This window comes from Plasmodium vinckei (genome assembly GCF_900681995.1).
Source record: "Plasmodium vinckei vinckei genome assembly, chromosome: PVVCY_10".
NCBI lineage: Eukaryota > Apicomplexa > Aconoidasida > Haemosporida > Plasmodiidae > Plasmodium > Plasmodium vinckei.
The window spans coordinates 18,320-41,952 of NC_051302.1; the positions used below are offsets into that span (position 1 = coordinate 18,320).

Consider the following 23,633-nt stretch of genomic DNA (forward strand, 5'->3'; position numbering starts at 1 on the left):
AAATTAACAATAAATATAAAAAATACATAGTTCAACACATTTACCATTAAGTTATATTAATATGAAGTGCAATTATTATAATTTGTCCTATATATATTTAAAACAATTTGTTAAACTAATAAATATGATCGAATTATTAAAAATTATACAAATAAAATGTAATGTGGTACTTAACCTTAACCCATTTATGGGTTCCACAAACACTATCTTAACCCTGACCCACTACATAAAATCATATACAAATTATACAAAAAATAATGCAAAGTACAATAAATATACATATAGATTTATATTTTATTGATTATATTATTTAAATATTCTTATAGGCACAAAAATTATGATCCAAAATTATGGTCAAAAATAACTTATTTCCAAATAGACATATTCTTAACATATATCAATCATTATTACGATTTCTCAAATTATCACTACTCTTCGAATCATATATTAATTTTCATTTTCTTCTTTAGTTTTTTTAATTTTATTCTTATATATTGCCTTTGAAATAGTTTATAAATTCCAAATAATGAATACTAATATAAAAATGGGAAAATTATTATATATTTTTTGATAAACGCATATAAGGGATCACAAGAATATAATTTAAATATTATAGTTTTTAATTCCTTATTATTTACCTTATAAGCAACTCCCAAGAAAACCGGTATTGCAAATGTCGATAAACCTGGAATTACTGTGTTTAATATCGACGAACTTGATGATGTAACTTCAAAAGTGTCCCCCAATGATTGTCCAGAACTTTTTTCATAATTTCTTACAGGAATTTCTTTAGGTTCTATTTTTGAAAGAGATGGAAAATCGCAAGATTTATCTTTATCATAATATTTTTTTTTTTAATTTTTATAATCATTTGATAATGTAGACAATATTTGAGTGTATAGACTGCCTTTTATATTCTTAGAATTATTATTGAGTTCTTCAAAATTTTGAACAAAATCATTAGCATTTTTCGAATCGCTTGTGCAATCCAAATCATCAACACGAATTACATAATACAAATAATATAATATACCAAATAGATCATTAAATTTAGATACTTCTTTAATATCCATATACATCAAATTTTTTTTTTTATATATAATATCCTTATAAGTCGTAGTATCATTATCTTTTATTTTATTATTATAACACGTATTTTTTTCTATATGATGAGTATAAAAATCATTTAATGTGGTGAATTTATTTTTTTCATTTTTATTTAGGTTATAAATTAACCATAAAATAGCGTATTCGGCAAGTTTATCATAATCTAAAACATTCTTATCCTTTAAATTATTTAGCAAATTAATAACACCAGAACTAACCATTTCAAAATAATCATTACATTTACCATCTCCTGAGTTCCTTCCGTAATGACAATATTTGTGGAATAAATTTACGTACTTTTCATTAACTGTTAATTGACCATTATTATCCTCCTCAAAATAGTTACTGATCGTAAAAATTTCTTTATACTACAAGTATATTTTATGAATTAAACAAAAAAACATATTAATATAAATGCTAATAAAATGAAAATTAATATAATTTATGGGCGATGCAACATATAAAACACATGCGAAGAGAATATTTTATTTAAAAATTGTATACCACATCCTCAATACTATAAGATGACGATGCCATAATTTGGAGATTATGGGGGATAATAATATTTATATATATTACGTAAATATTTGTTGTATCTATTTAAGCTCTTTGTACAGCAATTATATTTCGTTAAACATGCTATACTTATTTTATGGCAATTATCTAAATTACCTTAAATAGAGAGTTGCTTAATATACTTTTGCCATATGTATATATGATACATTTATACAAAAAATGCTATTATTACTATAATCCTTAAAGCATATAAATAGTCATTTTCAAAATATATTAAATATTTATATACTTGTTTCTTATAATATAGAGTTTTCTAAAATTATAGTTTTTTAAAATTAAGTTACATGCTCCATTTTCTATTCAAATTACATAAATTTATATTATTTGTACTTAATGTAGATAAATTCATGGCCGAATTTAATGTGTTCAATAACTTTATTTTTAATATTATATACTTCAATTTAGAAATATAACATATTGGGCGATTTTATAATATATTTTGAGCATCTTTCCTATGGTTTAAAACAATAATTAGCACTGAAACCATATTTATTGAGCTATTTATAAACTTAAATAAGTCTTTGAATACAAACCGTTTTTAAAATAATATATAGTAAATATTAAATATATAATACATAAATAAGTATTGATGTAAATTTTAAAGCATAATAAAAAAATATGTGTAATTAGGTTGTTATATTGCATATTTAGAGGACAAAATAAAATACATTTGCTCTTTTTATATATATAATATTCGCTAAATGTTATGCATTGCTCATTTTATCATATATATTTTACTTTTATAGTTATCAATGTATATGATCCAAGTAATTTATTAAAAACCCTAAGATAAAATAATGATATTTTATATTTAAAAAATTATGATTCCCTAAGTATTGATAATATAATAGGTGACAATATGAAGCAATAATAGACATTTAATATAATTGAGTCTTTAACTCTTTCTCCATCGATCACATTTTTTATAATATAAAACCGTATATCCCCAATTGTATATTTGACAAAATATATAACATTGATACCTTTATAATGCACTATTATATGTTATTGATTTATCATTCATTCAATAAAACAAATACTTATGTATCTATGTTAGAAAGTATCATATATAATTTTTTACTGAATATTTATAGAAAACAATTGTATGTAGCATATAACAAGGATTTGAGTAAGGCTATTATTATATTTTTTAAAAATATTACTATTAATTTTTACAATAATAAATAATTTTATAAAATATATATTTTTTAATCATTCATTATGTTAGTGATGTTTTTATTCTTAGATTATATAAATCAATTTATAATTGAAAATTAACCATTCTAATAACATCATCTTTATATATATTATAATAATAGTAATAAACGAATTTAATTATTTATTATTGTTATATATTAACATTTACTTTAAATATAGTACCATAAACATCTGAAAATTACAAAAAAATAAGGCATTAATTAATTTTATCATTCTATGGTGTCTCGTTTTCTTTTATAGACAAAAAAAATCAACAAAAAAAATAAATTAATAAATGGCATAGGATCGGCCTGTATAATATTGTATATATTTATTAATGAATCCTTTTTTCCACCAATTGAATTTATAACAGGTTTTAGGTCTTTGCTCCTATCATTTGAACTTATAATTATTTTTGTCTTTCTTTTTCCATCATGAAAATTTATAACTTTCTTCATGTTTTTTTTTTCTGATTTTTTTGATGATCCAAATGATAAATACTAAAATAAAAATATAGGGGAATATATATTTTTTACAATAATAAAAATTCTTTAAAAGTGTTGTATTTAGTAATTATATTATTATTTACCTTATATGCAATTAATAAAATAATGGGTATTAAAACAAGTGTAACTGTAATTCCAGTTAAACTACACTGTTCAGATGTACAACACACTAATGTGGCATTCATAAATTTTATTTCAGGTTTACAGTCCCCTGATCCATTCCATGTCGTTGGAAATATATTCCACGGTTTTTTCAAAATTAGGTCAGAACTTAGTGATTTTACAAATTGAACAACTGTTTTGTGATTAGGTTGATTGACTTTAACTGGGACTTGTGGAGGGTGCTGTGTGATAGTTTGCGATTGGGAAGATGGTTGTTTTTGTTGTGGCGAACCTTTTAGTGGGTCTGGTAATGTAATTGGCGTTGGAATTGGCGGCGAAGGAAGTTGTGGTGGTGTTGGTGGTGGAGGCTGTTGTGGAGGAGGTGATGGTGGATTTTGTTGTGAATTTGATGGTGACTGATTCAATTTATTCCCACCATCTATTGGACTTCCTGGCCCAGACTGTTTACCACTTGATTTAGGAGGAGTTCCAACTTGATTAAGATGGCTAGTTATATTATTAATAATATTATTAAAATGACTACTAGATACATTATAAACATTTTTTAAATTTTCCACAGTGTCATTATATGCACTACTGATTTTATCCTTAGCATCTTTAAACATTTTCTGGTTTTGTTGAATAAATTGGGAAGTTTTATTCAATTTGTCCGTTCCATTTAATATAAATTTAAGAATTGATGATCCCAAATCAAAAGATCCTCCTGGTGTACTTGATGCTGGATCACTTGATCCATCACCAGGGTTTCCGTTTCCGTCACTCTGACCTCCTTCATTATCATTTCCACCCCCTGTATTTTCTTTACTATTTTCTGAAGTCTTTGGTACATTTTGACTATTTGACCCTCCTGTTTGAGATGTTTTCGATGACCCACCATCTTGTGCTGATTGTGGTGGTGGTTGTGGCTCTGGTGGTGAGGCTTTTTTTTTTTTTTTTTGGGGGAGTTTACATTTTGAATTACTGAAGTCATATGATATAAATCTTCTCACCGCTTCCATCTCTTCTCCATCTTCTGGTGTAATTATTATAAGTTTAGTTTTTAAATCATTTTTTGAATCAGTTCTCTTAATAGCACGACTTCTAAAATCATCATATATACCTTTTAATTTATTCAATAAATCAAGATATGATTGGCATTTAGAAATGTTCTTATAAAGGGTTCTATATTGAGTAAGGCAATTTTTAGAATATTTAGAAAGTTGCTTACTTTTAGCACCGTTATCTTTATAATCTACAATTGTTTTACATATATTATTAAATAATTTATAAAATTCGCTCATATACCAAAGATTAGCTTCTTTCAAACCCTGCTTCATATTTAAAAGATTCCAATAATCCAATCCTTTTTTATGTTTCTTTAAATACTCTTCATAAGCCCGCTTTAAAGTAAAATCGTCCATACGGCCTTTTCCAATCTTTTTGCCTTTTCCTTTTTTGTGTATCTTAAGCAATTTATCACTTATCCACATCAATAAATATTCATCATAATGATTATGTTGAGTTACTCTTGGTATTGATTCTTTGAATTCCATATATATGTATTTGAACACAGCATTAATACCATCTTCATTTGTTTTACAACCATTGCTACTACAATATCCTTTGAGTTTTGCGTTTTTTTTAATTTCCTCCGTATCGACATTTTCATCATTAAAATAACTATCACCTTTGAGAAGTAACTTACACTAAGAAATAGTTATAAAAATATACATTAATTCAAAATTTATCAAATAAAATTTAATATTATTTAAATGTAAATTAAACATAATAAAATTAAGGATAGATATGTTTTATTTTAAAATAAAGTTATTTACCATTTTTAGTGTTTGTCCATAGGATTGTATGTTCGTTTTTAAATTGTAGACTGGCGTCATATTGTTTTTACATAAAACTTATATACTATGCCAAAAAAATTATCCAATTATTTGCCTTGATATGTGAAATTTCCAGTAGTTAAACACATTATTACCATTTTTCTCAATAATAATATTAATTTAAAATTAATATACAACAATATAATAAAATAAAACATATATCCACTTTTGTTACGATTCAGATAAGTATCCTTATATTTTGATTTGTTCGAAACATTTTTATCATATGCGAAATATCGCTATTCTTAATAATATTTGTAATAGCTTCATTGTATTATTTTGTGTAACATTTTAATAAGTTTAAATAAAACACATTTTCTAATTATTATACGTTCTTACATTAGAGAACTATGCATTTTCTTGATTTATAGTAAAAGCATAACCAATTATATATTATTATAAATATATAAAGAATTAAAAATGTGCTATTACTATAATTGTTAAAAATGTATTTGTATCTCATTATTTGAATGGCATGTATTGATATATGCTATTGTTCAACGTGAAATATTACACTTTTTTATATAATTTTTAACAAATATAAAACACTATTTGTGTTTAAATTTAATATTATTCTTTTTTCTAATTAAATAAATATAATACGTTTAATTATCTTAATTAATAATTCACTTTAGAATATGTAATAACTTTGCTTATGTGCTAACATTTCTTATATATACATATAGTTAATGAATAGTTTTTAGTGTATATAGTATCTAATTTTTAAAATTAAAAAAGCATAATATACAAATATATTGATTGATCTATTACAATTAAAATGAATATGAATATAAATTAGTTTTGGGGGTAATAGTTATTATATATAAAATGTATATTATTCTTTTCATTCTTATTATCTATTTAATATATAAATGATTAATAAATGTATTTTAAGCAATAAAGAAAATAAATATAAATGTTCTCGTATAACTTAATTTTAAAATTCTATTAATACTTTGGTTAGAATAATTAATTAATTTGAGAATCAATATAATATGATCTACCATTTTAAGTACACATTTATACTTATAATCTAAACATATATTATGTGTTATATATTTTATAATAAAACGATATTTATTTATATAATGAAATAGCTGTATTTTTAACGAGCATTATGGAATTATTATATTGATTGATAACTTTAATGTCATAGCACCATATTAAAATATACTTAGCAACAAAATGTAGTGTTTTATTTGATTTATTATGCATACAATTTTAATCTTATAATACCTTTATGAACATATTTAACTAATTTATACCCATATAGTGCATCAAATAAACATAATATATTGTTAATATTTAGTAGCATACTAATCCATTATTGTTACTATTATTGCTACTAATATACCACTGTACACTACAATGAAGTAATTAATGCACTCAAGAGAAATACTTTAAACCAATTACTAATTTTCCTTGCTTCATTGTTTTAAAGTGAAACATTTTAGAGCATATATTATTTCGTCATACCACTATATTTAAAATATAAATTTATAAGTTTGTGCATATATAATAGCCTAGTATAAATATTATTGTTCAAATAAAATTAATTATTAGTGCGTTTTTGATAAATTAATATTTAATTATATGAATTTTTTACAATAAAATAATATTTCAATATTAGTTATTGTTAGAATATTTTACTATTTTATATGCATAGGTATAGGCATATAATAATAACCCTAATCCTATATACTTAATTTTTTTTAATTATTATAAAAATTATTAGAACAAATTATTATATGAAATTTTATTAATATTTTATATTTTATTTTTTAACTATTCTAAATATAATATATATATACCTCAAAACTATAAAATTTAAAAATTAATAATGATTAACCTATTATTATGACTTTATGATAAATAAATTAAAGCTTATAAAGCAACTAATATTCATACTAATTAATTTGAATACAAATATAAAGAAATACAAAAAGAGAACAGTAACTACAATTAAAACTTAAAATATTCTATATATAGTTTAATTTTTATTGTGTTATTAAAAATGTTATATACATAAAACATCTTTTATAGATATGTTGTATTGTCGAATCTCGATCGACATTTAATGAATCCATATTTTATGATTACCTATTATATACTAGTATTATGTTTAACTAATATTAAACATATGTATATTAACCTGAAGGCATATTATAATGTAGATAAATGTTCCAAATGAACCTGATTATATAATGAGCTTCATATATAAGATTACTATATAATTTGGTTGAAATACTGCAACTTAAATCAAAATGATAGTGGCACAAATAATATGTTTATTTATTTGACGAAACATATTGTGTTATTCATAATTAGATATAGTTATTGTTTAACAAGTCTTATATAGTATATAATAAGGGCTCTTATATATAGTTAGCCAGAAATCAGCAATGCAATATAAAATGTAAAGTTATAATATTGCCACATTTAATATATACAAACGAATTAGATGAAAGTATTATAACTTATAAGAAATATTTTATGTGACCCCTTTCATATTAATGGATATGCCCCCTTTTTTGGTGTATATTTAGACATAATCTTGTAATTAAACATACGAGGGTGTCACATATATTTAATCAGGATTTACAGGCCATAAATATTGTAAAATGATAAAAAACTAAACTACGTGTATCCCGAACCCTAACTCAAAACGCAGATTCAGTTAGCAAACAATAACCCATAATAGATAACCTTGACCCATAATGCAAATGATCCCTAACCCTCGAACCCTAATACCCAATATAAATAAAATTCAACAAATCGACATTATATATACGCAATAAAAAATTATAAAAGCGTTTTTCATAATGTCTAAAAAATCATATATTAATAAAAAATTATATATATAAAATTATTTCATTTCGATAAAAATTTTACATTTTTTTTTTATTTCATTATTTTATATAGTTGTTAAAATTTTAATTTATATTAATAGAAATTGTTTTTTATACTTTTATTTATTTTCGATAAATATATAATATTAAATATCATTCATCAATTAATAAGATTTATGGTTGATACATATTATATTTTAAAACCGTTAAAATATCATATTATGATATATATAATTTAAATAACACTAAGTTTTCCATGTAAAAAAATGGCATAAAAATATATAATATAGCAGTATTTTTTTCTTAAATATAATAAAAACGGTTTTTCGTATTTTCATTTAATTTTTAATTAAATTAATTTATATAAAAACAAAAATATAATAATTTTTTAATTATAAAAAATATTTTATAAAACTATAATTAAAATTTAATAGAATTAATCTTGTTCAAATATTAAAACATAATAATTAAACATTATTTTTATGTAATAATTATATATGCTTTTTATTTTTTTTTAATGTTTTGTAATTCTCTCAAAATGTTTGCATAAGTCTATATATATGTTATGTTGTAATATTAACTTCAGGTTATTAAAATATATATATTGTTTTTTATTTTGTTACTAGTATATATATATAAGTCATTGCATTTGAAGTGAATATCCATATAATAGAATCACGTAATCTTATATTTAAATTGTTAATAACACAAAATAAGTTTTATATATGTATAATTTCAAATAAGTAATATTGAAGATGAAGGTAATGTCAGTAGCCCTATTTTCCTTAATAATATTTAATATTGTTTTAGCAAAAAATACTTCTGATTCAGGGCCCACCACGAATTCCGTAATATAAGAAAACACGACAAAAATACATCATATTGTATTATATGTCTGTACTAATTGATTTAATTAATTTTGTACAAAAATATAATAATAAATTAACATAAAAATATCTGATATTTTTTTTATTTTTTTATTTTTTTAGTTTTCATTATTGGAAGAAAATACAAAAAAAACCCATAAGACGACAGAAGAATCAGTTAATGTTAAAGGTAAGAGACCATATAAAAAAGCCTATGAAGAAAACCATGAAGAAAACTATGGAGAAAACTATGAAGAAAACTATGAAGAAAACTATGAAGATATGGTAAAGGATATTTTTATGCCTCTTGAGGACAGTTATCAATACAGCCGAAATAATTCACATAAACAAGATGACGTCCCCCCTCAAGTATCTAATGGGCCTAAAAAACAAAAATTTACAGAAAAAACAAAATTAAATACAAAAATAAAAACAAAATCCAAACCAATAGTTCGTTATTCTACGTAAGAAAATACAACAATATATATATTACATATTTCATTATGAAAATATTAAATACATACCTGTGCAATAATGTTATAATATAAATACAATATCTTTATTTTTGTATGCATTTAAAATTTGTTCATTTTTATCAATTATAGTCCAGAAGAAATATATGAAAAAAACGAGAAATTATTATGCATCAATCCCACCGAAATAGCAAATGCAGTCAAACTTATGAACGAAGCTATAAAACATTTAGAATATCATGCTACAGATATTGATAATTATGAAACTTGGATAACAAATAATTGTAAATATATGTTTTTTTATAAAAAAAAAACATAAAGGTCATACAGATGTTGAAAAAATTCAATATACAGTTTATGGTTCCAATAAGGTATCAATTAACGAACACCATTAAAAGTTATAAACCATATTAAAATTTAAAAATTATTATAATTTATATACATATATCTCTCTTTGTTTCCATTAGTATAATGAAGTAATAAACAAATTATGGGATCCCGATCAGGCCAAATTTTTAAATACAATCTCTGTTAAAAGTATACAAAACATAAATAAATAGTCAAATTAACATATTATATGATATTATTTATTGTTTCCCATATCTTCAAATTCATGATATATTAATTTCATCTATGCAATTTTATAATATTGTTTTTTAGGAAAAATTGTCCGTGTGTACAATCCAAATTTAGTAATAATACAACAACGTTACAAAAAAGATTCTATGGAGCGCGAGGAATATTTTTATGCTTTAGTCAAAAAAGCTCAAGTAAGGAAACCTTTCCTCTTCTGTTTCATTATAAATAGTATTTCTCATATTATTCACAATATTTTATGCAATATATTTTTATTAATTTTGCAGATATCAAAAGACACAACTATAATTGTGATGACTTCTGCAAATATAAATGATCATAATCTTTCGGGTAAAAAATATAAAAACACAATAATAGAAAGCGCAAATTTATTCACAACTGACATTGATTCTGAAGATGACATTAGAAGTGGGAAATTAAAAAAAACATTTGTTAACATAGCTGGGAGCCTCATTCAAAATAAATCCGAGCATGTTAATGTTACCTATGTCGAATCTGTAAGCGATATACAAATTTTAATAGCATAATAATTTATTTCAACGTTTGTTAAAAAAATATAGATTTAAATAAATGTACATAATTATATATATGCTATAATTTTCAAGATATTTAAACATTATATGTATTCATTTATTTGTTTTTTTCTTAGATTAATGGGCATGCTCGCTTTTAACAAAAATGCATTATTGGAAAAGCTTTAGATTATTTGTTCCTTCACATATAAACATATACATATATATATTTTTCAGCACCATAATATTAGAAAATTTAAGTTAATAAAACGATTTATTTCCATGCATAATGGTTGCTTTAAATTATTACCATAAATTGTTTTTTTGTTTTAATAATGTTTTTTTTGTATATTATTTGTTTATTCCTTTTAACAATAGAATGTATCTATATGCATTAATTTTATGAATATTACAAATATAATTGTTATTATTTATGAATATATTTTATTTATGATATTCCTTTCATTTAATGTTTATACCCTTTTTTAGTTGCATATTTAGACATAATCTCGAGATAAAACATACGGGAATGGTAAATATATTTTATCAATATTTACAGACACAAAATATTATCAAACTATAAAAAATTATATTATAATATACTCCAAACCCTAACTCAAAACCCAGATAGAGTGAACAAAACAATAACTCATAATGCATAACCTTGACCCATAAAACATAAACACCTCGATATCGATAAAATTATAATTAAAAAATAAAAAAATATTTTTTGTATAAAGATTCCATGATTTATTTTACAAACTCTATGCTTCATTATTTTTTTTCATATATTTTTTTTTTTATTTATTATATATATTATTTATTTTTCTACATATAAACGTAATCTTATAATTCCCATTAATTTTCAAAAAATATATATCAATACTATTAGCATACACAATTTTTATCGCCTTAGAAATTATATTAAAAAAATATAATATAGTAAAATTTTGATTATAGCGATAAAAAATTATATAAAATGTGAGTTATCATAATGTAAATTTTATTATAATATTTTATCACGAATTGGCAAATATTATTATTGTGCCGTTGCACTATAAATAAAACGGATATACAACTGTTGTAATTTTGGGATTAAGTCAGATTATTTTGATATTTAAAAATATAAAAAATATATATTAAATTCAAAATAAACAACATATTTATTTTTTAATATAATTTATTAATATTGTATCCTTCCTTCATAATCGTTCTTTCACTAATGCATCAATAATTATATTCAAATAATATTTATCAAGTGTTGCATTCAAACTTATCTTTGAATATTAATTTGTTTAAAATATTAATTTTTATAATTTTCTCGAAAATACTTTTCTTCGATTTTAATTACATTTATATAATTTAAAAAAAATAATAATATATTTTTTACTTTTTATTTGTCAAATTCAAAAATGGATAAAATGTACATGAAAACAGTTTTTTCTATTTTAGCCTTGTTCACATATATGAGCAATAAGGCTCTTGGAAGCGAGCCTATTCCAAATGAATTTATTTTAGCTAATGATATGTAAGAAAATAAACAATATGCATAATAATTTATACACTACATGTGCCATTATGATAATTTTATATGCATACTTGTGCAAATATATAATGCATAATGCTTGAGAAGCCAAAAAACCATCTTATAAATTCATTTATTATTTTTTTTACAATTTTAAAATAGTACTTATCCTGTTGTATATGATTCGAATGAAATATATGAACAAAATAAGCATCTTTTATGTACAAATGCTGAAGAAATTTATCATGCGGCAGAAATTATGGATGACGCTCTAGAAAAATTATATTATTATGCTGAAAATGAATACGTTTACAATTTATATAAAGAATACAATAGAGATGCACATTTACATTTTAATAATTATATAGCTCATGAAGGGATTGGAAAATTTGATATTAGAATCAGACATCCTGATGCGGTATGAATTAACGAAAATCATTTTTTAAGTTATAAAATTAAGTTAAAATAAGTATATATATACACCTTTTTTTTCTTGTCTTTAGTATGATGAGATAGTAAATATTTTATGGGACCCCAATGGTGCAAAAAAATACAATCCTGACTTTGTTAGCGGTATATAAAAAATAATTAATTAATTGAATATAGTTTATCATTATGTGTATTCCTTGTTTTATTATAAATCCTCTATATTATTTCTATTTGCCATTTTGTTAATTTTCATAATATTTTAATTTCCATGGTTCAAAATTATAATTTTTTTTAGGAAAAGTTATCCATGCATACAATCCAAATTTATTAATGATACAACAACGTTACAAAAACGGTTTTATGAACCCTCATAAATATCTTTATGCTTTATCCGCAAAATATAAAGTAAGGATAATTTTGTTTTCTTCTATCCATCTATAAATCATATTTTTCATATTATTGAACTACAATTTGTAAAATATAATTTTTCTCATTTTGTAGCTATCCGAAACTAGAACTATAATTGTCATGTCTACAGTAAATGTAAATGATCGTAATAGAAAAGATGAAAAAATATATGTAAACTCTATCGTAAAAAGTGCGGATTTGTTCAAAGCTAACGTTGATTCTGAAGAGGATATTAGAAATGGAGAATTAAAAAAATTGTTTGTTCAATTATCCGGATATCTCATTACAAAAAAAAAAGACTACGTTGAAATTAATAATGTTGACTCTGTAAGCAATATAAAAATATACAATATTCTATAAATGTGCATATTTATAATATTTCCTACTCATTCCCAATAAATTGAAATAATTTATTTTATATATTTATCTGTTTTACGTTTTTTTCATAGATGAATGATAATGATTCCGATAACGCCCCCGAATCGCATAAATTATCAAATAAATTAAAAAGAATGGAAAGCCTTCTGGAATTAAACGATTACATTAGTAATAAATATACATAGTTTCACAAAATAAGTTTTATTGGATATGTGATTTAATGAATGTATTAATATAACAAATTTGTTTTCATGGATTATTTCTATTTTAAATTATCACCATAAAACATATTTTTCCATTTTTAACAAAGTTCTTTTTATATATAAATGGTTTATCCATTTTAATACAAGATACATCTATATGTATGTAATTTCATAAACAATCAAATATAAGTGATAATTCATCAATATTGTTCTGTATGATTGTCCTCTATGTTAATGTTTGTCGCAAAAATGTAATAAGCATCTGCATTTTGCACTAGTTTCATTTTCGTTATTTTAATTATTCCCATATACCACACATTTATGTTTAAAATTTGATGTTTTCAAACATATAAATATCATAAGTATATCAATCATTATCCTCAAATTAATATATTAATAGATATTTCCTCTTTAATATTTTTATTTGCGTTCTTAAATGTTGTCTTTGAAAACGATTACCAAATGCAAACAATAAATATTAATATGAAAACGTTAAAATATGTATTTTTTAGCCGTTCATATGTTAGTAATGTTTTTATTCTTAGAATTATATATATATATAATTGGAATTGAAAATTAAGAGAATCAGTTAAACAACATCATTTTATATAAATTATTAAAATGCATATATTCATATCATAATATTACATATAAATATATATTTTTTAATTATAATTATGATTTTATTTACTTATAATAATAAAATAATTTACTTATTTATCATTTTTAATATTTATATTGAATTTTAAAGTCGACGCCATAGGCATCTGAACTTTGGGTATTTTACAAAAAACATAAGACATTAATTAAATTAATCATTCTATTATGTATCGTTTTCTTTTATAGGCAAAAAAAAATTAACAAAAAAAATAAATTAATAAATGGTACAGGATCTGCCTGCATAAGTTTGTATATATTTAGGGTTCAGGGTTATATTGAATTATGTTTATCATAACATGGTCATTTTATGAATATTTTTATATAACAAAACCTCTTATTTGTACGCCCCATTTTTTTAACTTAAATTATAATTCCCCCAATATAACTGTAATAAACATTTTATATATGATGTTATAATCGGGGTCATTTTGAATAATTTGCATACTCTATAGCATGGGCGAATTATTACACATATTTTATAGTATTAATGAAATAAATTTGTATATATTTTAATATACAATTATAAAATGCATATACCCCAATGTAAATCAAGATTGACAAATCGACGCAATTTATAACGCAATAAAGATTTATGAAAGAATTTTTTATAATGTCTAAAAAAAGACATATTAATAAAAAAGTATATTATAAGAAACTATTTTATTTCCACACAAAATTCGCTTTTTTTTATTTCATTATTTTGTATTGTTGTTAAAACTTTAATTTGTATTAATAAAAATATTTTGCGTTCTTTTATTTATTTGCCATAAAGATATAATATTAAATTATCATCCACCAATTAATAAAATTTATGGTTGGTATATATTATATTTTAAAACAGCTAAAATGAACATATTATAATATATGTAATTCAACATAACCATAAAACCTCCTTGTAGAAAAGCCATAAATTTTTAATATAGTTGTATTTTTTTCTAAAAATATAATAAAAACTGTTTTTTATATTTTCATTTAATTTTTACGTAATTAAATTAATTTATATAAAGTAATAAAAATATAATATTTTTTTAATTATAAAAAACATTTTATAAATCCATAATTAAGGTTTAATAGAATTAATCTTGTTCCAATATTAAAACATAATAATTAAATATTATTTTTATGTAATAATTATATTTGTTTTTATTTTTTTTTTGTGTTTTATAATATGAATTTTTAAACTTTTACCGTTTTTAAATTCTCTCAGAATGTTTGCTTAAGCCTATATATGCTATATTGTAATATAAACATTAACTTCAAGTTACTAAAATATATATATATCGTTTTTTGGTTTCTTAATAGTATATAAATATGTTATTGTTTTTGAAGTGAATATCTATATAATAGAATCGTGTAATCATATATTTAAGTTGGTAATAATCGAAAATAAGATTTACTTATATATAACTGCAAATAAGAACTACTGAGATGAAGGTAATGTCATTAGACCTAATATCCTCAATAATATTTAGTATAGTTTTAGCAAGAAGCACTTTGGGTTCGGAGGCCGTCACAGGTTGCGTAATATAATAAAAAAACACAAAAATACATCATATTGTATATGTCGATATTAATTGCTTTAATTAATTTTGTATATAGATATAATAATAAATTACCATAACAATATTTGATATATTTTTAATTTTGTTATTTTTTTAGTTTCCATTTTGTATAAAAAAAACAAAGAAAAGCCATAAGACAACAGATGAACCATATAAAAGTAAGGATGCCTATGATCCTGATATTCCAAATATCAAATTTATAGATGAATTTAGTCCAAAGGTAATAGAAATTTGCAAAGTAAATCAACCTAGATTAGGTGAGCTCTTTATCTCAGAAACTGATGGTGCCATCGTTGATAAAGTGACCGGATTTTTAAGAAGAGAAAATGATTCCATGAGACAAGGATGGTATATTAGGCCATATGAAGAAGATTATGAACATATGATTAAGGTTAAATTTATGCCTCTTAATAAAAATAATCAATCTTTTCAATCCAACCAAACAAACGTACATAAACAAGATGGTACACCATCTGCAATGCTTAAGGCGGCTGAAAAACGAGAATTGCCAAAAGAACAAAAATTAAGTACAATAAATGAAAAAAACTCAAGTGCATTACATGAAGATAAAGAAGAACTTGATAAAGAAAATGAAAATAAAAGTGAAGACGAAGATGATGAATTATATGTAGCAAATTTGATAGCTCGATTATTTCCAGAACATGAAGAAAATGAGCAATTTAAAGAGAAAATAAGGAAGCAATGCCGTATAGTAAGGAAATGGGAAAAGGAAATGAAGGAAAATTAAATGAAGACAAAGCTGAATAATAAAATAAAGCGATGAACTAAATGAATAATGCATAAAGGAAATATGGAGTAATATAGCCCTAAAAATAATTATTGAAAACTCACAATGAGAAAAAAGCGAAGCTATTATATATTTTTTTATAGAATAATAATAGTAATAAGAAAACGATTAAATGCTTGCAAATATTTCAAGTTATATACTTTTTTAATTAATTAAAATTATATATTTTTTTGCCTTTTTTAATTTTTAAAAGGGCGTTTCCTTATATTCATGCTAAACATATCCACATATATTTTTGTTTACTAAGATTTGTTTTTGTGCATACCATTTCTTTAATATGTTTAGACTTTGTCACCATTTTTAATTACATTTTAATGCTATAAATATTTAATATGATTCTCATGTAAAATATTATAATTAAATATATTATGAGTTTATAAGTTATTTTTTAAAATTATAAACAATAAAACATATATTAGTAGCATTTTAATTTAGTGATTATGTTTGATCACACAATTTGATAGAATTACTATTCCAATTTAACTATAAGGAATGCAATTATGAATATAAGAATGTTATATATATTAATATTTTGTTCTAATTTTACGAAAGAAAATGCTGTTTAATTTATGCATACAAAAGACAACCATGAAAGAAAACTATGAATAAAAGACACACATATATAATGTATCTGTGGAATTGCTTATAGTATTATTTTATTAATAAACTTCAAAAGATACGATTTTGTCAAATTTTACTTTCATTATATAAACATGTATATAATATAAAATTATACGAATGCAAATAATAAATATTACAATTAATATATACATATCAATATTGCTTCAATTATTAATTATTTTCATAATATTCTTTCACAAATCCTATACTATAAGTATAAATAATGCAATAATTCATATAAATATATATGTTAGAGTTTTGTTCAAATATATAATAAAAATATATTACATTTATTTTAATAATTACATAATCAAATTATAAACTTAAAAAATGAGCTCGTACATGTAGAAAATCCCAGAATAATTCGATCGTTTAGAAGTATCACATATCAAACATTGTAGTTTAAGTGATAATTAGGAAAAATTATTTTGTTCTTTTTTTAGTTTGGTATCACTGAATGTAACTACTATATGAAGAGTGTTCGCTTGGTTTACCATTTTATGGCTTGTTTTTAATCTTTCTTTTAAGTTTGATAAAATATTTAAAAGCTTTGGATATGTTGCAGAAAAGACATGTGAATATTTCCCATCAATAATGTCGCCTTAGAAAAAGATTCATTGTTATTTGAAGATTTATTAGTTTTTATATCTCTTTTAAATATATTAAAACAATTAAATTCTTTAATCTTTTTATTATCTGAAATAGTTTCAGTCTTATTATTGCCTGAAGGTTCTTGAATTGTAGTAGAATTTAAAGTGCAATTATCTTCTATATTATGTTCTGAAAGACTTCTATATCTAAATTATTCATTATTATTTATATATATGATATTTATTTCATATTCACCACACCCTGTTCTTATTTTCTTAACATATTTATTTAAATCATCCTTCATATCAATAATCGTATTAATAAATTCATCTATTAATGCATATGTAATAATATGTAACAACTATATTTTATATATAAGATGAAATAAAAATAAATCAAGGCATAACGCATCTATTTATATAACTTTTCGATATATATTTTTATTTGATATGTTATTCGCCTTACACTATTTGTAAAACATTGTATTGTTACAATTAAAATGATATAGGAAACAACCGTAAATAAACTATATATGTTATATTCATTTTCTTATTAATAATAAATGGTTCTTCAAAGCAGTACGGTTTAAATCATATATATGTTTTATTCCTTTTCACCCTTTTTTTTATCTATTATTATTGTAAAGCATAATGTTATTATTTAATATTAAATTATTAGCAATATATTCTTATGCAATTTGTTTAATTTTAATTTATATAAGCAAATTATTTCATATTTATGAAAGTATATTATAATAAAATTGTATGCTACTGCTATTTTAAAGCATCCAAAAAAATATAATCCTGCAATTATATGTTAACAAAGTTTAATATTTTATTTTTACTTTAATATAAATAATATAATTTATTTTAAATGTATACAAAAATATATACACCAATTTCTCTAAATTATAAAAATGGGTATATTTGTTCATATTTAATACACTTGTCTATTGTTGTTACTATTATTATGTTGCTGATATATCATTGTATAATACAACGGAATAGTTAATGCACTTAATAAAAATACTTTAAACCAATTAGTAATTTTCCTTGTTTCATTGTTTTAAAGTATAACATTTTAGAACATATATATTATTTCGTAATAACAATATATTTAAATTATTTTAAAGTTTCTATATATATATATATATAATGCCTAATATAAATATTATTAGTTTAAAGAAAATTTATTATTACCTACCTTTATACTTTACAATAATATATAATTGTATATGTTTCCACAATAAAACAATGTTTCAATATTATTTATTAGTAAAGTATCTTATTAGGTGATACGTATAGGCATATAATAACGATATTCTATATATTATATTATTTATAATTATTAGAACAAAATATGACACAAATTTGATTAATATACTTATATTTTAATTTTTAGCTATTTCAAAATATAATTTATTTATGCCTCAAAATTATAAAACTTAAAATATTGCATATATAGTTCAATTTTTATTGTGTTATTAAAAATGCTAGATGCATAAATATCTTTTATAGATAATGTTGTGTTGTCGAATCTTGGTCGATATTTTATGAATCTACATTTTATTATCGTGTGTTATTAATTTGTTTAATTAATGTTAAAAACATATATGCTAATCTGAATATATATTGTAATGCAAAAGAAAATTCAAAATGAGTTTTATTATAATTTATAGCTAGATATATAGTTTTATTATTACAGTTTAATTGGATAATATAATTTAAATAAAAATAACAGTGATTCAAATAATATGTTTTACTAAATAAAATGCTTCACCAAATAAAGAAATACATTGTGTTATTCATGATTCAACATAGCCATGGATTAATAAGTCTTATATAATAGATGATAAGGATTCTTATATATAGTTAACCAATAATTAGCAATGCAATATAAAATCTAAAGTTATAATATTGCAACATTTAATATATATGAACTAATTAGATAGAAGTATTATAGTATGTAAAAATTATGTTATGCAGTCCCTTTCATATTAATAGCTATGTTCCTTCGAGGGGTGTATATTTGAGCAACATTTCGAGATTAACACATGAGAGATGGTACATGTATTTAATCACCATTTATAAACCAATAAATATTATCAAATTATAAAAAATTAAATTGTAATACACCCAAAACCCAAAACATACCTTCCGTAAAACAATACTATAACCCATGGTACAGAATCCCGATCCAAAATACGAATTTCCCAAATGCAACTCTAAACCTGAGTCCTGTTTTTCAGGGATTATAATATATAGACAAATGGTAAATAATAAAATGTATTAAACATATTTGTTTTTTCAAGTTTTGAAAATTTTAAATATTAAGAAAGGCAACCTTTAACCACGCTATCTTATATACATTTTGAGAATATTTAAAAATAGCGATTCTGTTTTTTTTTCTTCAATTTTGGATTGTTTTTATTTTGTTAACGTATGCTAAATATAGTAGCACATATATTCACTCAATTGTGATAATAATATAAATTATAAACACATAAAATGAAAAAATTAACTTTTTATATGTGCTTGTAAAGTTTACGATTAAATTATATCATAAATTTTAGTAATATGTTATTAATTGCAGACGATATTTTTGAGGTAAATAAAATGTTTATTACTTTAAATAAAAAAAAATATAAATGTTTTTATAAAATTCCATATAATATATAATTATTGTCATAAATAATTAATAGTTGTAAAGTATTATATTTATTAGTAACATTTTTTGCTAGGATATTATTTTATTTATTATAATTAAAAAATTATATTAAAAGTAATATATATTTTTTTTACACCAATTTAAATATACTTGTTATTGTATCGAAGTAAAAAAAAAAAATTTTTTGGTTGTCGTTTTTTTTCGTTGCTTGTTTAAATAAGTATGCTATGTATATTTCATTTGCTCATTATTATTTTTTAAGTAATAGCATTATGTAAATCATTATTTATTTATAAAAAATAATATATAGCAATTATATATTTTAAGCATATATTTTTTCTTATACCATATTTTAATTACTGAAATTAAGAAATTAAATAAAACCAAAAATATATTACCAAAAAACAAACAATATATAATAATTTTTATTAATTTTACTATATCAATTGTAATTTCATCTGATTGCATTAAATGCTAAAAAAAATTCGAAAACAAAATAAACTATAATCATATATTTTTTTCCGTTTCATATAATTTGTTTATGATTTTATATATTATTATAATATATATCCAATTTTATTAATATTATTTGATACTAATATAATATGTATGTAGAGTTTGTATATATAAATTTATATAAAGCCATAATATGATTAGTATGGTACATTTGTTTGTGTCAATAATCTATATAGATATATTTGAAAAGTAAAATTTTAATTATATATAGTTTTTTAGTTGCAATATGGATGGTTATATTCCATAATATTGGTGATGGAAGAAATTGAATTGAATAATGATGAATTAAGAAATGCAACATGTAAATTAGATGGAGATCCTAAGATAGGTTGGTTATGTAACAAAAATGACTTACTTTTAAAAACATATGGATGGCTAGTTAAAAATGCTATAGGAATTATATTGTTAATACATGGATTAAGATCGCATAGTCGATTAACTTTTATGAGAATAAATTTAAAAATGCCAAATGGAAATGAAGACTTAATAGTAGATACTAATAATTACTATATTTACAAAGATAGTTGGATTGAAAAATTTAATAAAAATGGTTATTCAGTATATGCACTAGATTTGCAAGGACATGGGGAATCACAAGGATGGAAAAATGCAAGAGGCGATTTTAGTTGTTTTGATGATCTAGTTGATGATGTATTACAATATATGAATCAAATTCAAGATGAAATTTCAAATGATAATCAAATGAATGATGAATCTTATGATATAGTGACAACAAAAAAAAAAAAACTTCCTATGTATGTTATTGGGTATTCTATAGGAGGGAATATTGCTTTAAGAATATTACAATCATTAAATAAAGAAAAAGAAGACATGATTAAGGCGTGGAACTCAAATAACTACAAAAATTGTAAAACTGTGTTAGACAATTCTACTAATATGAATAATTTTAATGATTATTATTCTGATAATTCCTGTGCCAGCACTTCTGCTACGAAAAATGTTGTTGCTATTGCTAGTGACAAAGATGAAGGATTTTATAATTGTTTAGATAAATTCAATATTAAAGGTTGCGTATCTTTATCTGGTATGATAAGAATAAAATCAAAATTGGATCTTGGAATCAAATCACTTAAGTATTTTTATTTACCTCTAGCAAAATTCCTGTCTTTTGTCTTACCTCATACACGAGTTTTTTCAAAATCAGTTTATAAAAAATCAGATTATGTTGATATTGTAAGTAAATATGATAAATTTAGAAACAATAATGGAATCAGATTTAAATATATAGCTGAAGTTATAAAAGCAACAATCGCATTGGGTCGTAATATTAATTATATGCCAAAAAATATTCCTTTATTATTTGTGCATTCAAAAGATGATACTATTTGTTCTTATGAATGGGTAGTTTCGTTTTATGACAAAGTGAAAGTTAATAAAAAAGATATACATATTGTTGATGGTATGGATCATGCTACAACGATGGAGTCAGGAAATGAAGGTATTTTAGAAAAAATTATTGATTGGATTTATGATTTAAGAATGAATGATGAGGACGAAATAGAAAATGGATAAGAAAATTAAATATAAAATATGCGTTAATAATGTTCATATTAAATGTTGTTTTGGATTTTTGTAAACATAAATGTAACGTTTTCAATTAATTTTTTAAGCTAAAACAAGAAAAGATAATAATAAATATATTATATCTTTTTACATTATATATATGTTCTTTGTTGTTTCAATTTTTTTTAAAAATTAAATATGTACATAATGTTAATTTGTGAATTAATACGAATTCAAATTAATTATATTATAACTTTACTTTTAATTAACTTTTATGTTCTTGTAATTACTACAAGGATAATTAAAATAATAACCGTTTACTATTTACTGTTTCTTTATATATAAGGCAATTTTAATGCCAAAAAAACGAGGAATCAAATTTATTATCAGAATATCATTTTAAAAATAAAATGCTGTTGGAACTATTTAAATCGTATAAGTATTATTACGTAAATTTGTGTAAAAACATTCTTTAGATGTGTATATATATTTTTATATAATAACACTCCTTAGTGAATATATGTACTTCGCATGAAAAATAGGCAACCGATTTTTTAAATTAATAAGATTACTACTTTGTATATGTAATACAAGTTCATTTATAATGTATTTAGATGAATTTTGTCATGTAGAAGTCATTCCATTTACTGTGTTCGATACAAATATATTTTGTAAATTTATCAATAATAGAACAAACATAAAAGTTATAAGACAGAATCTACATTATAATGCACAACTACATATTTTATAAATATGCATATAAAATATGAACAGTCAGTACTATTTATAATAAATTAATTCATGAAATTATATATTAATGTTCTCAGGGTTCAGGGTTATATTGAATTATGTATATCATAACATGGTCATTTTATGAATATTTTTATATAACAAAACCTCTTATTTGTACGCCCCATTTTTTTAACTTAAATTATAATTCCCCCAATATAACTGTAATAAACATTTTATATATGATGTTATAATCGGGGTCATTTTGAATAATTTGTATAATCTATAACATGGACAGATTATTACGCATATTTTATAATATTAATGAAATA

At 21.8% G+C, this 23,633-nt stretch overlaps 5 protein-coding genes and 1 pseudogene across 5 annotated transcripts, besides 1 other annotated feature; 4 read left to right on the forward strand and 2 right to left on the reverse strand.

The window, feature by feature from the left end:
- Positions 1 to 447: 447 nt before the first annotated feature.
- Positions 448 to 1,644, reverse strand: PVVCY_1000060 (annotated as a pseudogene).
- Positions 448 to 1,644: a sequence feature (PIR protein CIR protein, pseudogene).
- A 1,466-nt stretch (positions 1,645 to 3,110) lies between these two features.
- On the reverse strand, positions 3,111 to 5,383 carry PVVCY_1000070 (PIR protein CIR protein; the record flags this gene model as incomplete). The annotated part of the gene is made up of 3 exons (XM_037634391.1): positions 3,111 to 3,380; positions 3,470 to 5,194; positions 5,324 to 5,383. The coding sequence occupies 3 exons, from the start codon at positions 5,381 to 5,383 to the stop codon at positions 3,111 to 3,113; spliced, it is 2,055 nt and encodes a 684-aa protein (XP_037490491.1).
- A 3,604-nt stretch (positions 5,384 to 8,987) lies between these two features.
- Positions 8,988 to 10,233, forward strand: PVVCY_1000080 (fam-a protein, fragment; the record flags this gene model as incomplete). Its single annotated transcript, XM_037634392.1, has 4 exons — positions 8,988 to 9,080; positions 9,222 to 9,562; positions 9,704 to 9,855; positions 10,232 to 10,233. Coding segments are annotated over 4 exons (588 nt in total).
- A 1,859-nt stretch (positions 10,234 to 12,092) lies between these two features.
- PVVCY_1000090 (fam-a protein) lies at positions 12,093 to 13,605 on the forward strand (the record flags this gene model as incomplete). Its single annotated transcript, XM_037634393.1, has 6 exons — positions 12,093 to 12,208; positions 12,368 to 12,623; positions 12,709 to 12,778; positions 12,930 to 13,039; positions 13,136 to 13,369; positions 13,492 to 13,605. The coding sequence occupies 6 exons, from the start codon at positions 12,093 to 12,095 to the stop codon at positions 13,603 to 13,605; spliced, it is 900 nt and encodes a 299-aa protein (XP_037490493.1).
- A 2,106-nt stretch (positions 13,606 to 15,711) lies between these two features.
- On the forward strand, positions 15,712 to 16,593 carry PVVCY_1000100 (erythrocyte membrane antigen 1; the record flags this gene model as incomplete). Its single annotated transcript, XM_037634394.1, has 2 exons — positions 15,712 to 15,804; positions 15,943 to 16,593. The coding sequence occupies 2 exons, from the start codon at positions 15,712 to 15,714 to the stop codon at positions 16,591 to 16,593; spliced, it is 744 nt and encodes a 247-aa protein (XP_037490494.1).
- A 4,710-nt stretch (positions 16,594 to 21,303) lies between these two features.
- Positions 21,304 to 22,581, forward strand: PVVCY_1000110 (lysophospholipase, putative; the record flags this gene model as incomplete). Its single annotated transcript, XM_008627147.2, has 1 exon — positions 21,304 to 22,581. One exon carries the CDS (start codon positions 21,304 to 21,306, stop codon positions 22,579 to 22,581), a length of 1,278 nt encoding a protein of 425 aa, XP_008625369.2.
- Positions 22,582 to 23,633: the final 1,052 nt, after the last annotated feature.